The 19865-nt window shown below is 29.5% G+C and overlaps 1 protein-coding gene across 2 annotated transcripts in view; it reads right to left on the bottom strand.

The window, feature by feature from the left end:
- Positions 1-19865, bottom strand: part of LOC118191949 (sphingomyelin phosphodiesterase 4) — a 52452-nt gene that overhangs the window by 24079 nt on the left and 8508 nt on the right. For both annotated transcript variants that reach the window (XM_035362848.2, XM_085821079.1), the window contains exons 3-8: positions 18034-18249; positions 17021-17123; positions 13758-13816; positions 8607-8776; positions 4272-4542; positions 831-976 (exon numbers count right to left, since the gene is read on the bottom strand). In XM_035362848.2, coding sequence (XP_035218739.1) covers positions 831-976; positions 4272-4542; positions 8607-8776; positions 13758-13816; positions 17021-17123; positions 18034-18249 — 965 coding nt within the window. The remainder of the gene's footprint in view (positions 1-830; positions 977-4271; positions 4543-8606; positions 8777-13757; positions 13817-17020; positions 17124-18033; positions 18250-19865) is intronic.

The raw sequence follows: 19865 nt of genomic DNA, 5'->3' as shown, positions 1-19865 counted from the left end.
AGACCAGAACATATGATGTAAAATTAGTAGTCTACTAGTTTTATTGGGAGGGCTGGCATCTTTGTCAATGTAACAAGGGCTTGGAGTGACTCTAATTCAGAAGTTACACAAATTTAAGTTTGAAATATCAAGTATGTCTTAGTTCAGTGAAATCAAGATGGATATAGTGTAAGATAGATATATACATTTATGTCCCAGTATAAAAAATTAAACAAAAAACACATATTTAATAAGAATATAGGCTGGGAATAATATATCATTTTCAAAAGGGAAAAACTTTTACCACACTTTTAAAGATAAATTACAATGATTAATTAGTAATGTAACCCCACGGTGAATGATAAGTGTCAACCAGTGGAGTAGCGAGCATAACTGGAGCCCGGGGCAAAGTAACTTAACTATTAAGTCTTATAGACACTTCATTTTTTATATAGGAAGAATTTCTCAATATAAACTTATTCAGTAAATTTCATTGAAAGTCATGGAATACGCATAATTATCACACAGTTGCTTATTTTACAGCAGTAATGTACCAGTATTGTCACCTACACAGTGCTAACAAAAATTCTTAGTTTCATTTCCTGTTTTAATTATATCATGCCATTGCATAACAAATTTTTTATTTGGGTACTGAATATAACAAACTTCTTGATATGAGGGGGGGGAAGAAGAAGAATGAGAAATAAACAAACAAAAAAGTATCATTTATCTATGCATTTTTTGGTAAAATTCAATGTTTAATATCTATAAATTTGAAGGTACACTTTGAACATGTTCAAAAATGTACATTTATATAATTTCTGAAAACATGATTGTGTTAAGAAATCTACCTTTTTAAGCGTCCCAAGCTATCGATCATTATCTGACCATGGCCAGAGGTTTGATTAGATAACAAGGAACTATTGAAAAAGAAGTGAAGATGTTTCACCAGTATCCTTACCATCCAAACATGATAATGAGTAGGGACAAATATTTTCTACAAAGAGAAAATAATAAATTAAAGTTCTAAATTTTAATATCAATGCATAACAATAAAAACAGCTAAGCTAAGAAATGAAAATATATTTTTTTACGATACTCAAATTACATATTTTAACAGTAGAGTTCCTGTTTCTGCTATCAGAGATTTAGAATGAAAGAATGATGAAGAATCTAAAATTTTTTGAAATTTTGCAAATAATCTATCTTATATTTAAGATTCTAAAACAGCAACATAATTTTTTTTTTTGGTTTAGATTAAACAAATTAAACAAATTATTGCTTTTAGTCCATTTATAACTATACCATTTAATAAAATCCAATAAAGCAACATCACATTATTTAATAACAGCCTAAAAATGGACAAAAAAATCTTTTTGCATCTTTCATTCCAACTCTTTTCACTGCAAATAATTGCAGGCAAAGCTAAGGTTTCAATGGAAACTAGCCATTTTAAATATATAATACACATACAAGATATAAAAAAAAAAAAAAAAAAAAAAAAAAAAAAAAAAAAATTTAGATCAACTTTAGAAAGTAAATTACTGAAAGAGTAACCACAGCTACAAAAATTTATATAATTAGAAGTTTAGGATGGTAAAGTTTACCTATTTTCAAAAATAATATGAAAAAAAATGTTATCCTAAAATACATCTTAATAACTGAGAATTTTTTCCAAACCATAGTTCTAGTTATCTAACTTAAAAATTTTAAGATTAATTACTCTTGCCGAATAAGACATTTAATTCAATTATTCTTGCAAAGCAGAGTATTCAATCAATATGGAATATATATAAACCATTTTGTTAACTGTCACACAAAGCATTATTCTAACAGTTTTAATACTAATAAGTCAACTATTAACTAGTTTTTCCAGCATCTACAATGTCTTAAAGCCAGACCTTACTTGAAAAGCTTCATTCCCCCCTTTCTCAACAGCTTCACAATTTTTATTGCTTATGATATTTTGTATACGATTTTCTAATTTGATCTAATAATTGCTTAATAGATAGATGAAGATGAAATTTTAGACTTATGTACACCAATCACATATCTTTACAAATATGAATCGAATTTATGCATGTATCTGATAATGATGACCTATCATTTGTCACAAAGTTGTTATTAACTAAAATTTCCCTTTCAGATTTCACATTCGCAGATTAAAATATTAATTAAACTATCACTCACTTTATAATCCATCATTTTTCAGATTTTGCACCAAAAATTGCATGATCTATATTACAAGCATCAATACAGTCATAATAATGCACAAATAATAATCATTCTTCATGCACCCTCTCAGTAATGAAAGCTACTTCACATATCTGTGGTAAGCACATTGGTTAATCCCCCTCTTTAATTGAAATAACAACTGCATATCATTCAAACGTGGATTAATATCAGGAAATTTCTCAGTTAAAAGTTATAAATGACAATAAAACAGTTTTTAATAGATACGTTTTTATTGAATCAAGATAAAAAAATATATTACAGTATTTATAGTACCAAAACCAATATGAATTCTTTTACTATGTTATGTATTTATGAAAATTTTTTAACGGCTTTATCAATGATCACGGGAGAAAATCCTCGGTCAATAGCAACTGCTCTCAAATAATTAAATTCATTGGTAAGAAAAAAAAAAAAAAAAAAGATTCCCATCCAAGTAGACATTTTACTGTTAGAAATAATATTAATGATCTTGTCGTGCTTCTATTTAATCCTTCTGTTAGTTATAAAGTTGCACGGATTCTCCAGAAATTCAATTTTCAGGTCAGTTTCTCTCCTAACAATAGAATTCACAGTTCGATTCTAAAAGATTACATTTCTGACTTTAATTCTTGGGGATATTAGTATCAGTTTGGCTTGAGATATATTGGCCAAACAAAAAGAGCGTTAAACTTTCGTATCAAGGAACATGAATCTTATGTCTGAAAAGGCGAAATTAACAAGTCTTCAATAGCGTATCATAGTTGAAAATTTAATCATAATTTTGACTTTGGATCTGCAAAAATTATCCAAAAAACTTCTTCCGTTGGTGAATTGGATTTTCTTGAGGCTTTTCAAATTCAGAAAGATTTAGCATGTTTAGTGAATGATTTTAAGTCCAATCCAGTCTTTCCTAATGCTTTTAAAATTCTATTAACATAATTCTTGGTTATTATTTTTGCCGATAGATGGCGTTGCCTCCTCAGGCATGGTACTACCGGAGGGTATAAAAAGCCCTTTCTAGTAATTTCGTTCTCCTGATGAGGAGGGGACCTGTAGCTGCCCTCGAAATCGATTGAGTGTTATAATAAATGTACACGAAATACAAGGTTGTTATTGTGATTTTGATTGACAATAGCTTGTTTACAAAATCTTCAAAGTAAACCAGTTGTTTCTTTCTCCAAAATGACTATTCAGTATTTGCTGAGAGACTTGTGAATGAGTACTTTCTTATGGACTTAACAATTCATAAGGAGAATTAAAAAATATACTGACTCTTAAAAATCTACGAAAAGGTAAAAAGAGTTGAACAACTATATTCGAAAGCCTCCAAAGTCAACCAAAATGCAGTTTTGTAGATCTAGACCAAATATGGCACAGTTGTTTCTTACTTAATTTAAGGGCAACTTACTATATTTTTTGTTTTCAAGTCTCACAATACTATTTTTAAATGTCTCCAGTTTTTCAAAGTCAGTTAAATAAGAGAATAAAGTTTTTAAATGAACAATTAAAAGGCAATCTTGAAAGTTAATTGCTCAGTTTTATAAAATACCAGGAAGAACAATGAAATATTTTAGGATAATTCAGAGTCATTTAAAAATTCCTTACTGTAGCCAAAAAAGAAAAAGAAAACTCCAAAACCACCTAAATAAAAGCATTCAAAGAATTTAAAAGATGCATTTTTACAATATGCTAAAATGCTTTTGATATTCTGATAATATTATCACTAAAGAGATAAACTTAACGTCAGGATTTGCAACTATAAAACTTGAATATTTTCTGAGAAAGAAAATTAATATAAAATTCAGAATTAAATATCATTATGTGCATGAGCACACAGCAAGAAAACTTTAATATTGGATACTGATTTTGAATGTTACGCTGCACCAAATAAGCATATAAATTAGAATAATTAAAGTTTAAAATTTAACGTGCTTCTACGATGAAGTTAAATAAACCTTTCTTTTAATATAATTTATTACATTTATTTCATTATTATTATTTACAGCCATCAAATTTAATGCAGTGAGATAATGTGATTAGAAAGTACTGAAATGCATTATGAACCATCTTAAACTTACAGGAATGAGATCAATAGCATTTTGTTGTTGATCTAATGAATTTTGGTTCAGATATATTTCTTTCAAAATTAATAGGAATGTTTCTGATTTCCAGCTTTCTGCAGCGGAGTTTGCAAAATATGAAGATCCAGACCCTGGGGAAGCAACCATCAGCACAGTCCCTTTTTTAAGGAGACTTGGTTTTGTTCTTAGAGGAGAAAGAAAATCTGGTCGTGCATGGCTGTTAATGTGAACATCATAAGACTGCAAATGGTCTGATGTGACATGGGGACTGCAAAACAAAAAGCATTAAATGACACAATGCTCAAAATATATACAAAGAAAACAGCACTCTAATAAATTTCTCTATTATCATTACTATTTAATTTAGGGAATATCATATATTTTGTTTAAATGTGGAACATACTTTCTTCAGGCATGATATCTTTTTCTGACTTTCATTTTAAATTAGTTACAATCTGAGATATTCAAATATTCTTAATAAGTTTAATATAATGTGTCAAAATTCTTCCCATGACATGTATTTTTAAATTAAAATATAAAAAAGTGCTGTCATTTAAATATATATATATTATTTTATACAACAGCATTTGATTATCAGTAAAAGTCTCCCTCCCTTTGTAAAGGCCAAATGCACAGTTTTTATGATAAACCTCTACATCTGATTAACATTCTAAGTTTTATTGTAAAAGAAAAGCAATGTTGAAGACCTTAAAATTCTGAAAACAAAACTGCTAATATTTATTTGGTTATAACTAGAAGACAATCAATTCGAGTTAACATAATACATGTTTCCAAGATTTTTTTAATCTCATGTAATAGTTATTTTCAGTAGGAAATGGCTATATTTCATTCAGTTTCATGTTTTAAAATTATTTGATGCCACCCTATAAAATTAAATATTTGTCAAACTTTTAGGAGAGCAATTATCAACTAATTTAATGATGGAATAATCAATTTGGTTGGCTTATTTCTAGGACTTTTCAAATCAATTTTACAATTACTTTTTACACAAATAATTTCTAAATAAATAGTATTTAAATTTAAATTTTTGAAATGCATGTAAAAAAGGAAAGAAAGTAAAGTACAATCAACAATTATTTAATTTTTGTTTTCCAGTCCACTTTGTTGCATGCGCAGCAAAAAAAGTTTCATTTTATCAAAGCAAGTGAGAATGCTCAGGATAACATTTAATAAAAAGTAGCAAAATTAAACAGTTTGATTATTTCTAAGATACTGTATGTAATACTGAATATCAGAGGAGGGAGAAAAACAATTAACAGGAAAGCATAATATAAAACAAGCCTATGAGATTAGAAACCTGTATGAAATTCGGGATTAATCACTGCTCAGGAACCTCAATAACTGTCTAAGAATGCAGGAGTCTTGATATAACATTTAGGCAATATAGAAAGGTTAATTAAAGTTTTTCTTTTCTTTTCTTTTTTTTCTTTTTAGAATAGCATACAAACAAAAAATAACCCATGTATAAAAATCCTCTGTGTAGCTACTTCACAGTAAATTAACAGGGAGAAACTTGCAATCTAATTCCAGCTAAAAACCTATAAAACTGATAGAAACAAGCAAGTCTATCAAAAATTGTTTTTTTAATTTTTTTCCTATTAAGAAATATCTTATCACATGTGTATAAGATATAGAAACTAAAAACATACAGAAACATTTTCTTTGTGCAAATCTATGCAATTTAAGCTAATCAAAAATTGTAAACATGACAAATTATGTGATTCAAACCTTGCTAAAATACAGACCAGCAGGATATCATATATCTTTACTATTGAATAAGACTAAAATCAAGTTTGATTTTTAAAATATGAATATTTGCTTCATTATTAAGTAATATAAGTTAAAAAAGTAAGAATTATATAGACAAGTGAACTTCACCGATTATTATAAAATTTCACATTTTTCATTAGGTTTCGTTTGCATGCAGATAATAGTGTAAGAAGCAGAGACAGAAATTTTGGTATTTTCTGATTATCTATCCCCTGAAAAGCATTCATGAGGCAATGTGTTATGTTGTCAAAATAGGCAACTCATGATATTAACAAAATGAATTTATGTGGCAACTCAGGTATACATGCATGCAGTAGACAAGTGTCGATTTCAACCCTCAAATTTATCATTAGTGTTTGCTTTTGTTTTATAGTTGTATTGTGTTTCCTTCTAAGGAAACCTTCTAAGGAGCTGTAAAATTTGTTGGTTGATGAAAAAGAAAGCATTTTATTTTTTTCAGAAATATGGTGTTTTCCTAAACATCAGAGAACGGCAAAATCTGCATATCAAAAATTGTATGCCATTACCAATTTTGACTATTCTCTGATTTTTTTTAAAGTGAAAACCAATAGCTGTGCACATAGGAATACAACAGATACAGGTAGTAGTGGGTGGGACACCAAAATTTCACTACTGGTCATATAAGTATAGACCCACCACACCAACTATTCTATATCACAATACAGGTATAGATCCATTGCACTAACTGTGCTCTTCTACCCCAATTTTGAGGAAGAACATCAGGAGAATGGTCCAATAATATCTCACCCTACTTCACCTACCACTAACCTCACAAGAAAACATTCAGTTCATTGTGCATTTTAATATACACTCCCTTGCCATAGACACACTTTAGCTTTTAGCAGCTAATTCTCTGGAATTCGAACTGAGGCCCATCAGTACGACACTTAGCGTTACCAACCACTGTAATGGCAGGGAAAAACAACAGCATGTGGAGTGCAAAATTTGCACAATTCTCTCATTTTTTTAAGTGAAAACGGATCCCTGTTTACATAGGAGTGTGCACAAGATTCCTAGCTTCTGTGTCTCTTTGTTCTTTTGAAGCTAAACCATAAGAGAAGAATAGTGGGAAAAAAAAGGTAAGTGTTTTATTTTGGATGCTTCTTTCATTTTTATTCTTGTTAATTGGTTGCTGTTTCACGTAATTCTTTCTGTATTGCTATTTTTGAAAATGGCTGTTGTGTTTTACTTTTTAGCTTGGCAAAAAATTAGTTCCCAATGGTTGGTGACTTTTCAGGAAAGAGTGTGGATAATCAGAAAGTATGATTTTAATGGAAATACACATTACATGGAATTAGTAAAACAATTTTATAAATAATAGTTGCAAAATGTTATTATAAAGCACAAGTTGTTTTTAGATGATGTTACACTGATGAGGAACTTGATTTTATTGCAGTGACTAAACATACTCTTTTAGGGAGTTTTGTATTCCTTTTTGTGACCCGTACTCATTTTAAAACCTATAGTCCCAAAATACTAATTTTCATTATTTTATGCATCTAAAAATGTAAAAACTGTAGTGATTTAAGTATGGGACCTTTTATATGATTGTGTAAGTTCAGTCATCTACGATACATGTAAGTATGTATGTGATTGACTTTAAACGATTAGTGATCTCTACATTCTTGTTGGGTCCGAGCATGTGCTGTATATGATTATCAAGACAGTCTTCTGTAACACTGATACAGAGCTCTCATCTACTGTTTACTGAATGAGAATTGGGGATTCTCCATTAACACAGCTTCCTTCAAAGTTTGAGTAGCAAGCCTTAAAAATTCCATAAAAGAGCAATCAGTCAATAAAATTCGGAAAGAAACATTGGTAATAAAAAACTTACCTTTTTCTAAAAATATTTCTCAAATTTTTTGTGCTATTGTTCTCCCCACGCACACAGTGATCTGTTTTCACTAAAATAAAACACAGAACTGCACAAACTTGCCATCGCATACAACATTAGCAATGTGCACCAGTTAACAATAAATAAAGCAAATAGTTTATTATAAATGAAATAGCAGATGAAATATTGTTATCTTCAAACCAATTTCCAGCCCACATTCTAACTCTTTGCTTGCAATTTTTTCTATCACATTTCCAAAAAATTCATTTATTCAAGAAGTGCAACTTCAATGAAGGCATGTTTTCCCATCCTCTATTGATGTGAAAAATGTCATATTTTTGCAGAAATACAATGCTTTTTTTTTTCATCAGGCTGATAACTCTTATTACAATTTCTTACAAAGGAAAAAGGGAAATGTACCCTATGCAAAAAGAAACACTAATCAGAAAAATTATGACTGAATTTTGAAAGTGCATATTCATGTATACTGAAACAGATGTGTGATATATGCCTATGATGGGCTGGTATATAAATACTTTTTACAACACCATGGGTTGCTACATAATTTTTTTGGTAGTATACTATGTCATCTCATGAATATTTTTTCCTGGCTTTTTGGTGGAAATGTGGATAATCAGATAGTACCCAAGTTATATGCTACAGATACAAAATTTTACAATTACCTTCCACAATTAGAAGATAATGAGGATGTCAAAATAGGAGAATGTTGAACGTTAGAAGGAGTCTGGTACAGAGGAACTGCTCTGCCCTCTGTTGGTAGGAAATAAAAGAGATAATCTTCCAATAAATGAGCATATAATGTTTCTTGTTGATTTACTGTATGAAAGGAGCTCTGAAAAAAATCAAAACACATAAAATATAAATAACTTAATTAAGTTTGATATTCAGCTTTTTGTAAAAGTATGAAAAATCAATGGATAAATTAGAAAAGCTAATACGTTCACTACTCTGCATGAAACACAATATCAGGTTAAATGCACATATATTTACATTATAACAATTTACAACAGAACACAGTTTTACTACACTCAAATTCCCTTACATTTATGCTACATACAGACACTCACCACCTTCTGTACTTTTCTTTCATGAAATTTTACAAACAACAAACTTGTTTTCAAAAAATGAAATTTTTTTTGGAGTCAAAAAGACTCTAAGCCTCACTTTTTTGGCAAACCAAGACTGAGAGGTTTGATAAAGGTAAGTCTACTATGCATGATGCCATACAGTGCTATATTATTTATGATGAAAGAAAAAAGAACAAAAAAGCTATCCAGATAAGTTTAGACACTTATTTTTTTAAAACAATTCAGAAATCAATGCTGTTGTTCCATCTACCATTCCACCTTTCATTCAGCTTCCTAAACATAAATCTCCCCTTTACCTACTTAAGCCTTCAGACAACAAATCACATGTTGACTCGTAGCCACCCATATAAAAACCCACAGATTTACTAGCCTCATCCACATCCCATCTACACATGCCTCAAAGACTACAATCTAGGGTACATATTGTACAATTTGCAGTTTTTTTATTACTCTGATGGTGTTTTTATGATGGTGTAGAAACTGTAATTGCACCAGATGGCTCTGTGTGTACCTGATTTCCTTTGAGGAGTCAGAACTTTGATGACAGTGAGTTACGTAACAGGAAATTAATTTAAGAGCAAATTGCGAACCACATGCTTATTTATTGTAAATGTATTTATTGTGTCGTCAATAAAAATTGGATAAAATGACAAAAGGCGAGAATCTTTGCTGCGTTTGACAGGTAAGCAAAATTTCTTTATTATTTGATTTGGATAATAAGTTTTAGAATATTTTAGAGAACACGACAAAGAATGTATATGCGTATTTACAGATGGTATTTAAAATGTATTATTTTTTAGTATTTTGATTATTTATTTGATAGCATTTTTAGCTTTCATCTCACAAGCATCACTATACCTCAGGTCAACCTAAGCTGAGAACACTGGATATAGTAGAAAGTGTATGTGTCCGCCATAGAATATAGTTCTACCATTTCGAGAAGTAATATTGTAAAATTTACGCTGTGATATTTGAATACTGTTGAACAAAGAGAACAAAAGGAAAAAATGTGTGAAACGATCGATTACGTTGCGTCCAGCTTTTTGTTTAAAAATTTGCTAAATCGTGTCAATCATTCAATGACCAACAGGAAGACATCCCTTTTTTTGGCATTATTAGTGGAACTGCAAATTCCAGCAAACCCGACCTCACCTCACTCTTGATGAGAAAAGCACTTAGAGCATTCATTCATTCACTGACCGGGAGGAGAAAAAAGCAATTGTTATGGTATCTGCTTCATCTTCGACATATGTATATAATTTTCAACCTCATAAACCTGAATAAACAGTACCGCTAAGATTATCGTAATGAATGTTTTTGTCAATTACGAGAGGGCATTTTCCTAATAAATATGATAACAATATTGTTACTTGTTATAATCTTTGCAGGATTGAAAACCTCAGAAAAAAAAAAAAAAAAAAAAAGATCCCTTTTCAATGCAACAAATTAAAAATGCAACAGCCGTTTTCAAGGGGGAAAAAAAAAAGGCAGACCTATAAACAGTTATAAATAACATTATAACTGTTATACAAGCTAACAAATCCCTTAGAAAATATAATATAGAAGTGTTGCACCAGTAGCCAAATATAGTTCTAAGTGCTTAAATCGTTGAATCGTTTGAGCGCAAGCAAACGGGCTGTATTCATGGTCGGTCTTGGTGGTTTTCCCATGTGTAACGTGAATACGAGCTTGTTTTCTTTAGAAAGTCCTCCATGAAATGCATCTCACCCCTTAGTTGGATATCTCTTGTGTGCTTTGCTATATTCGAATCACCTAACCTAACCAATACGGAAGTACTGATCAATTAAATTAACTATGGTAGAAGGAACAAGGGTTTCTGTCTAGAGGATGAGATGGCTTCGTGGGAAATTTATAAGGGCAAAGGACCTTTTTTTATACAACACACTGAGAGACTTCTATGCAGTTCAAAGCTTACAAAAGCCATTACAACCAACTCGCTATATACTACCAGTGTTTCAAGGCTTAAGCAACTCTATCATTAATGCGCTTTACTTGCAGATGATTCCATCTAAGGAAAGGAATAAGCAGATTTTTTTCATTTGATATGCTTGTTGTTTTTGTACCTCAAAGGAAATGTAAATGTATAGTTTTTTCCCTAATTTATACAGTCATACACGATAGTACAGTCATACAGTCATTCACATATAATTCACAGATTCTCAGTGAGCTGAATCAGTCTGCTTTTTATAAATTGAGAGATATAAAAGCAATATATTCCTTTGCGTGAAGCAAAAGCCCCACCTTTCACGCCCCATCACGCATAGACGTTTTATTCGTCAAAGGATAAAAATTTTAATTTTAAAATACAAGCAAACTGTCGTTTAATACGGCAAATGTCTTAAAAGCAATAAATGTACTTAAGAATTTAATTTTTTTATACTTTTTTAGTTCTTATGAATATTTGCGCTTTGTTGTAACTAATATAAGATATTTCTAATGTTATAATTTTAATTGATTAGTGGAATTAATTGGTACAAGATCATTTGATTCTTAATTTTTATGTTTGTTTCACAATTTTAAAGCTTTAATATTTTTCTAACAATTAATACAGGATATAATTTTCATAATGTCTGCTATAAAATATTGTCAGAGTTTTTTAAACACAGGATATAATTTTCATAATGTCTGCTATAAAATATTGTCAGAGTTTTTTAAACAATCGCAAATTAAAATCAAATTAATGTCTTTAAAAAATAAAAATAAAAAATTTCCCCTCGTTCACTGTTTTGGTAACAAGCCGCATAAAATCTTAAAAATTAAAAGAAAACAACTTACTACCAGATTTCCCGAATTTATATATATTTTACTTTTAACTAAGCGAACGGTCTTGGGGAAAAAATTTGACAAAAACTGCAAAGAATACATTGTTAACTCTTCTGGTTTCAAGTTTTAAATATCATCAAATTAGTATTCGTCACATTTAGATAATAGTGAAATATTTAACATAAATTAAGACAATGAATAACATGCCCTACATTTTACACTATAATGAACTATCAATTTCAGCAGCAACTTCACTGCTTAAAAAGATTTATTTACATATGCTGGATTTGGCAAGAAATCGCCAAATGTGTAGCAAATTGGAGGAATTGAATATCCGCGGGCAGTTTACTGCATATGGATAACTTGAAGAACAGGGTGAAAAGGTCGTTCTAGCCTTGTATGTGTTCTCGGGTTAGCTTGTCGCGAAGTATAAGAGATATGCAGAGTAAACCTAGTAATATTTTAAATACAAATTTATAGTACAAATGTTTGTTCAGAACATTTATAAAGTGGGAAATGTCTGCATCTGCAAATTTAAAAACAAGCTCAAAGAACAGATTGTAGAGTCATTAGGATTTTTCTGGAAGTAGGAAAGATAAAAAATTAGCAACGCCTTCAGCGAGAATTGAACCGCGGAGCTCTCAATTACAAGCTGAGCGTGCAGACCACTACACCACGAAGGCTCATTAAGAAGGCGGGAGAAATACCTTATATACTCCCCCTTTTAAAGGGCAACTGGGATTTTTATGAGACCCAATCACCAAATCCTGTATGAGGAGAATCATCATCCAACACCCTTTTTGTTTGGGCATCACTTGTAGAGTCATTAGGATTTTTTTGGAAGCCGGAAAGATGAAAAATTAGCAATGCTTTTGCCGGGAGCCGAACCACTGACGTCTCAATAATGCGCTGAGTGTGCAGACCACTACATCACGAAGGTGGGAGAAATACCTTATAAGATTTATTATTAATAAAACTTTAATGTTATAAATCACCTCTGTCAGTTAGATAGCTTAATGCTAAAAAATTAGTGCAAAAATGATACTGTTTCTGAAAACTCTACTAAGGTACATATTGAAACTGGTACTTTATTCTCTAACAAATATACTCTATTACGTGCAAGCAATCCTAATAAAGAGTTACAAAGATAGTACAATATTTAGATAAAATACTTGAGTATAAATTATTCTTCCATACATCAACATATATAGTTTCACATACACCTGACTTCTGTAACTAAACTGAGGATATTTTCTTAGAAGTGGTGAGTTTGTCAGATGCAAAGATATAATGTACTTCCCCGTACATCTTATCCAAGATCGACTGGAATAAGCAGCAAAGAAAATGGTGATTATTAGATGCAAAAGATGGCCTTTGTTTTTGAAATCATCAACCAAAGTCTAGATTATCTCTAAAGATGAAATATAAGCTGAAAATTTCTGCAAATCTTAATTGTGTGACTTAATTGATCAGAAAATATCACACTTTCAGCTTATAATGCTGATACTTGCTAAAACAAATCTCATGTTTGATTCCAACATTTTTCTCTTTATTGAGAATCTACAGCAGTTTTCTTTTCCAAATGGAAAATGACAAAAATAACAGTTATTAAATAAAATCCTTAAAAAAAACTTCTTTCATTAAACAACAAGTTACAAAATACTGTTCTCTATGTTTTGTTACTTAAATACCATTTTTTCAGACTATTAGAACTTAGTAAGTGTTAGAATTTAGTAAGTTCTAGTGGCAACTATAGTACTGCATACATCTTGGTTTGAAAGGCAAACATCTTTCATTTTCTGATGTTATTTTACAGAGTGCTGATGAAATATTTTGAAGCATTAATTGAATCAAATCCAAGTTTTTAAAAGCTAAATATATATATATATATATAGTAATATGGGCTATATTAGACATGAATATAAATAAAAGAATATTTACCTTTAAAGTTGGATTTACAATGAAATAAGCATAATGGAAAAAATAAAATTCAAATGCATCTACAAAGTAGTCAAGGGAAAAATTCAAAGACAATCTGCCTGATAAATGATAAAATTTTAAAAAAGCCGTTCAGATGTGATGCAAAATACTTCTGGACATATATATAAAAAAAAAAAAAAAAAAAAAAAAAAAAAAAAATTTTGGCTTTAACAACTGTAGAATTTTAAAATTTAAGTGTTTTTATAGCTTTTATTTATGCACGTAGAACAAAAAAAATTAAACAAAAGGATAGAACGGAACAGCACTAAAAATGTAAAATAAACATTTATTTAAATAATACAGCATATAAATTTATAGCAGATTCTACAGCATAAAAATATTACATGTTTCCATTCAAAAAATAACATTTTGTGCTGAATCGAAATATTTTTTAATTACATAAACAAAACCAAAATACTTTAATGCCCATTTTATAAGGATGGAATATCGTAATAATTCATTACAACTTCCAAAATAAATACTTAATAACAGAAAAAAAGGCTTATATTACATTAACATTTTTGAAAATTAAATTGAGAAAAGACATGTATGCATTGTATATAATTCAAATATTATATATATTAAAATTTAAATATTATATATATTTGAAATATTATATATAATTCAAAAAATGGAGGAGAGGAATGCTGAAAACAAGCTGCATTAAACTCTTCAAATACCTAAATAAATACAAGAACTTCCATATTAGTTATAGACTTATTCTAAAATATTTTCATTTATACAGATTAAGAAATAGACATAATATAACTGAAAGATCTAAATGCAGTGAAAAATATTGACTGCTGCTCAATATTTAAATTACCCAACCAAAAAGAGGTGTGCTATAAATAGGCAAAACACAGGTAAATGATGGTCATTTGGCAGTCTGACATCACATGATTACAAGAAAAAGATATACAGAACAGAGGAATCTATTTCCTCCCCTCCTAGGTGAAAATCTTGTATTCTTGCAAATTGCTCAGCAAATAAAATAAAGCAGAGGCATGATCTAAGAACTGCAATTTACCTTAAGAGGTGGACTGTTGGCAGGCCTACCAGATGTCCATTATTTACAACTGTGGTTGAAACTGTGTCTGGAACTGAAAGATACCCAGGATTTTTTAAATGAGAATAACAGTGCATCTAGTAATCAATATCACCACTAAATGCATCAGTTTTAGAATAACAGATTTTTTTTTCAATTAACAACAACATTTGATCTTCAGAGAGAAGTTGATTACACATATCGAAACTAAAAGAATGTTTAATTTCAAATAATAAGTTATTTCAAATACCAAAACTAAGTGAATTCCATGCAGTTATGTAAAGATTTTTATGAACATACAAAATTCAACAAAGAGTATCTTAGGAAAATATAAGCTAATGAAATGTCTTGGGAACAGAAATGCTGTAAAAAGTATACAGTCAACTTTTCTATATCCTGAATATTTTTGTGCCATTGCTGCATAATTTCCTTTCATTCCTTCATGCTAACTTTTATCTGTCTTACAGGTTTTATAACATACAGCTGGTAAGGCTTCCTAATCAGTGGAATTATTTTTAAGTGTTCTAAACATGGACATCAAGATTTTCAGGGAAGGAAATGAAAACAAATAATTACATCAATAAATTTTTATCTAAGTTTTTAACTGTAGATTCATGAGTAGATTACTGAATACAGTATAGAATTTTAAAAAATGTTCTATTTATATTCTATATTTGCAGAGATACAAACCATATTTTCTGCTCAATTCTAAGGGAATAATCCACAGTTTAGTAATGCTACGGGTGTTAAAACAGAATTCGAATTAAAAAGATTAAAATGCATCCTTTTAAAAAATTTTGACATATTTTTTAAAGATTTTGAATTCTGTATTATAAATACCCTTTTTCAGATGTTAGATTCTAGATAGGTTTTTAGATGTTAAATTTTCAGATTTTAATTGTTATTTCTTTTATTTGCTTCAACCTTTTCCCCTAGTTTTTAAACCTTAACCAGCATTAAACATGAGGAGGATTCAAGTGTTTTAAATTTTCTCACTCTCATTAAAAAAATTACCTATTCTATTACATACTGCTAAATTATATATCCTTTCCAGCAGGAAAAACAAGGTAGGTTTGGCCAATTCAATATGTCAAAGAATTTCTTCTATGCATGAAAATGGAAAATAAAAATGCTCATTCAATATGGCAGCATTCCAAGTATCACGCAAACTCCTAGTTTTTATTGAACAACTAATAAGATAAGAAAATGTTCCCTCCTAATAAAACAACAAATGAGGGAATGATCAGAGTCTGCATAATTCAGAATTTTCAAAACTGGATACGCTCTCAACAGCAATTTTTATATAAAAAGTATTCCCTTTCAGAACAATAAAATTTTCAGACCTTTTATTAGTTAACTGAGAGAAGGAAAACTGTACAGAATACGTAACAAACTCTTGGATGGCTGATTCAAAGTTAGGGAAAAAACTTTGGGTTAAAAGGGTTATATGAGAACTCGGTTAATTAAAAATAGTTAACAATATAGTAGCCATTAGACTCTAAATTGTAGCAAATTTTACATTTTACTTTCAATTTAAAATAACTCCACCTACTTAAAAACTGAATTTATAAAACATGCTATGATAAAATTGCTCGATATTTTTCCTTTATTTGCCTGCAAATCTAAAAAATCATACCTCATTATGTATTGGTGGATACTTTTATTCTCAAACTTCATTTTGAGTCTTGCGTTGCTTGGTCTTGCAGTGTGACTCTTTGAATTACTATTCACTGAAAAAGATACCATCGAATATTTCCTATCTATCAAGAATTTATTTGGAGCAAGAAGCAAGGAATTATTTTGATTCCATTGTAGAGGCAATAAGGAGACAGTTTTCACCTGAAATAAACACTAACTGAGATCAGCAACATCCCTTCTACCCTTTTTATAGTTAAAATTTTATTTTGCTCATCATCTTATTATTTGTTATTATATCGTATTATTTGTTCTTGACAATTTTACAATATTGTGGGCAGATAAAGGAAAAGCACCGATTGCTTTTAGTTTATCAAACCTGTTAAAATATACTAAAAAATAAAAACAGAATGCATTGTATAAACTATAGGAAAACTGTATAAAATTAGTACAATTCCTATTCCATTCAATGTTTCTACAACCAGTTGTAATGAAATTTAATTATCATTGTTGTTTGCAAGACAAATACATATCAAAAGGATATTTAGTTGAAGTGAAGAAGGAGGAAGTCCTGGATTAATAGCTTGTAATTTGTTGGCATACAAATGGGGAATTTTTCCTTCTTGAAGTAATCTTTGACTAGGTATCTAAAAGAAATTTTAAATAATTTAAGAGAAATTTATAATGTAAAAGTAAAGCATGATTTAATCAATCAGAATTTAAAAAAAAAAAAAAAAGGCATTTTATACATAAACACTGAAGAAAGATCATATTCAATTACGAAATTTTGTCGGCTATGAAAACTGGTGGAGATCTTGCCAAACTTGAAGGAATTGATCACACTTTATTCCATTAGATAACCAACTTATACAAGTTATGGACATAAAATATAAAAAAACTTAAATTGCTTGCAATAATTTTTCATGTTGTGTTAATCCACTTTTACATACATGGCACTTTTCTTGATGCCAGAATAATGGAATTTTGAAAATACTCTATTGCATGTTATTTCGCTGAAAACAAATTCCAAATTTTAATAATTTTTTCTCAATACAATTAAAAAACAGATAAACAGCAGCTAACTTATATCACTTTTTACGAAAATTAAAAAAAAATTAAATTATTGAGAATAAACTGGGTTTACATAAACCCATCATACATATTACATATACAGCAAAGATCTTATGACTAGGTTGCGATGTCACGCTTATCCATTATCGGCAGTAAATCGCACTGCTTGGCGACATTTTTTGTTTGATTCAAATCGTAATCCTATTTTGTGCTCTAGTCACAAATCTTTTATTTGCTTAAATTTTTCATTTAAAAAAACTGATAATATTTTGGTTACTCAATTTTTTAAGTTAGTTGAATGTTGGATAATCAGGCTTTAATTTTTATTATTTTATTACAAGCATTTTCTCTCTCAGTTTTATTGTCAATTGTAATTTTCTACATAAATTTCCATACTAATGGAAAATGGAACTAACAAAATTATCTTAATATCAATATTGATATATTAAACATGTTGAAAATTAAATAAAAAATAAGAATACTTACAGGTAAACAAGAAATGGGAAATTCAAATTTTGGAGAAAATTCATCAACAAATTTAAATACAAGTCTTAAAAGGGGTCCATCAGGTGCCATAAATCTTTTTAAAGTTTCAAATTCCCTCATCTGAAGGTCTTTTTCAAGGCTAAGGAGGCCCCAGTCTGATCCAGACTGGAAACCAAAGATATTCTCCACGAGGGAAGGAAAGACATACTGAAGTTCCTTTAAATAAAAGAAATATTTAAGTTTAAATATATATATATATATATATATATATATATATATATATATATATTTATGAAAAAATATTAAATCACTATTTAGCACATATATATATGTAAATAACAACAATACTCTCAAGAAAATATGACTTTAAAACTAAATGGGTTATAAATAATTTGGAATATAGTAATTGATAAGCTTATGGAACATAATTAAACCAAAACATAAATAGGTTTTCAAATACTTTTGACAGGTTACACCAGCTAATAGCACTCTTAACTTTGTAGCAAAATAGTCATCAATAATAATTTGCAAAATTTATAAGAGTTAGAGTGATCTTCCACTCTTCCATTTAATTAATAACATAAGTGTAGGTAAGGATATCCTTATTACAATTTTTGATACTCCATATTATATTAATATTTCTGGTAGATTTATTTTTATATAACATGCTATCAATATTGAGGTATAATAGGTGCTGAAATGAAAACTTAAAATTATTTTACTACATAGATGTTTCACTTTCTTCCTTCAAAGAGTATATAAATACATTTAACCCTTTGATGACTAATGGGACATACATGTCACACTAAAAGTTTAAAAATTATTGTCCATGGAAGATTGCCAAGAATCTCCTGAATGTTGGGTGATCATCTTCCAATAGCTGGAAAATGAAGATGCCGCTGTGCTCTTTATACACAAATAAACATAGAGAAAAGAACAAATATAAGTTGCCCAGTGTGAAAATGGAGTAAAGAATTTTTTTTTTTTTAATTTGTAGTGAAAGGGTTAAAGCAAACAAACACTAAAGGAAATTCTCTGTTTCTTCAAAATATAAAATTATATAGCATGTTTTTAAATAATGATTTGAATGTTTAACAGCTCTACTCAATATTTTGTAATCAAAGATGGCAGCATAAAAAATCTTCATATAAAATATTAGAAAATATTTTATTGCATTAAACATCCATATAGATATTAGAAATATATATATTTGTAATCCCCATCAGAATTGAAAATACACACTTAAATCAAAACTCTTAGGGAAAAATTGCTAAAGCTGCAGTCAGATGTTAGAAACTATAACAGAGTTGGTTGTTAGAGTTGTTATTAGAATCATATTAGAGTTGCTAGTATCTTGCGATTCAGACTGAATATCAAGCATTAAGTCATTATCTTCAGTCATAGCAATGCATTTGTTTCACAGACTCCCCATGCTCTTCTTTGTTGCTTCATGGTTTCATAGCAATTGTGATTTCACCATGCTTTTGAGTATCTTTGAAGCTAAGCTACAGGTATGGGAACAGCAGCTGAATGAATAATGAAAACAGTAACGCTTTCCACTGCTTCACTGATAAGCACATTTCTCACCATCTCTTCCATGAGTTACATGATCAGCTTTATTCAAAACGTAACATGCACGTCTATGACTAAAAGTTGACCTATTGTCTGAGAGAGAAACAAAAATATGACAGTGATCATTATCACATAGCTTTTTACCCCATTTTCAACAGAGATAGCGAACATATAGTAAAATATCTTTGAAGGTACATGGAAGTGGATGCATTGTTTATTATAAAATAAGCAGAGGTCATGATCTTCAGTTAGTTGGTCAA

The sequence above is a fragment of the Stegodyphus dumicola genome, chromosome 7 (genome assembly GCF_044657685.1).
Source record: "Stegodyphus dumicola isolate Sdum_Otavi_A_Nest chromosome 7, ASM4465768v1".
Taxonomy (NCBI): Eukaryota; Metazoa; Arthropoda; class Arachnida; order Araneae; family Eresidae; genus Stegodyphus; species Stegodyphus dumicola.
This window is presented reverse-complemented; position numbering and strand designations above follow the sequence as displayed.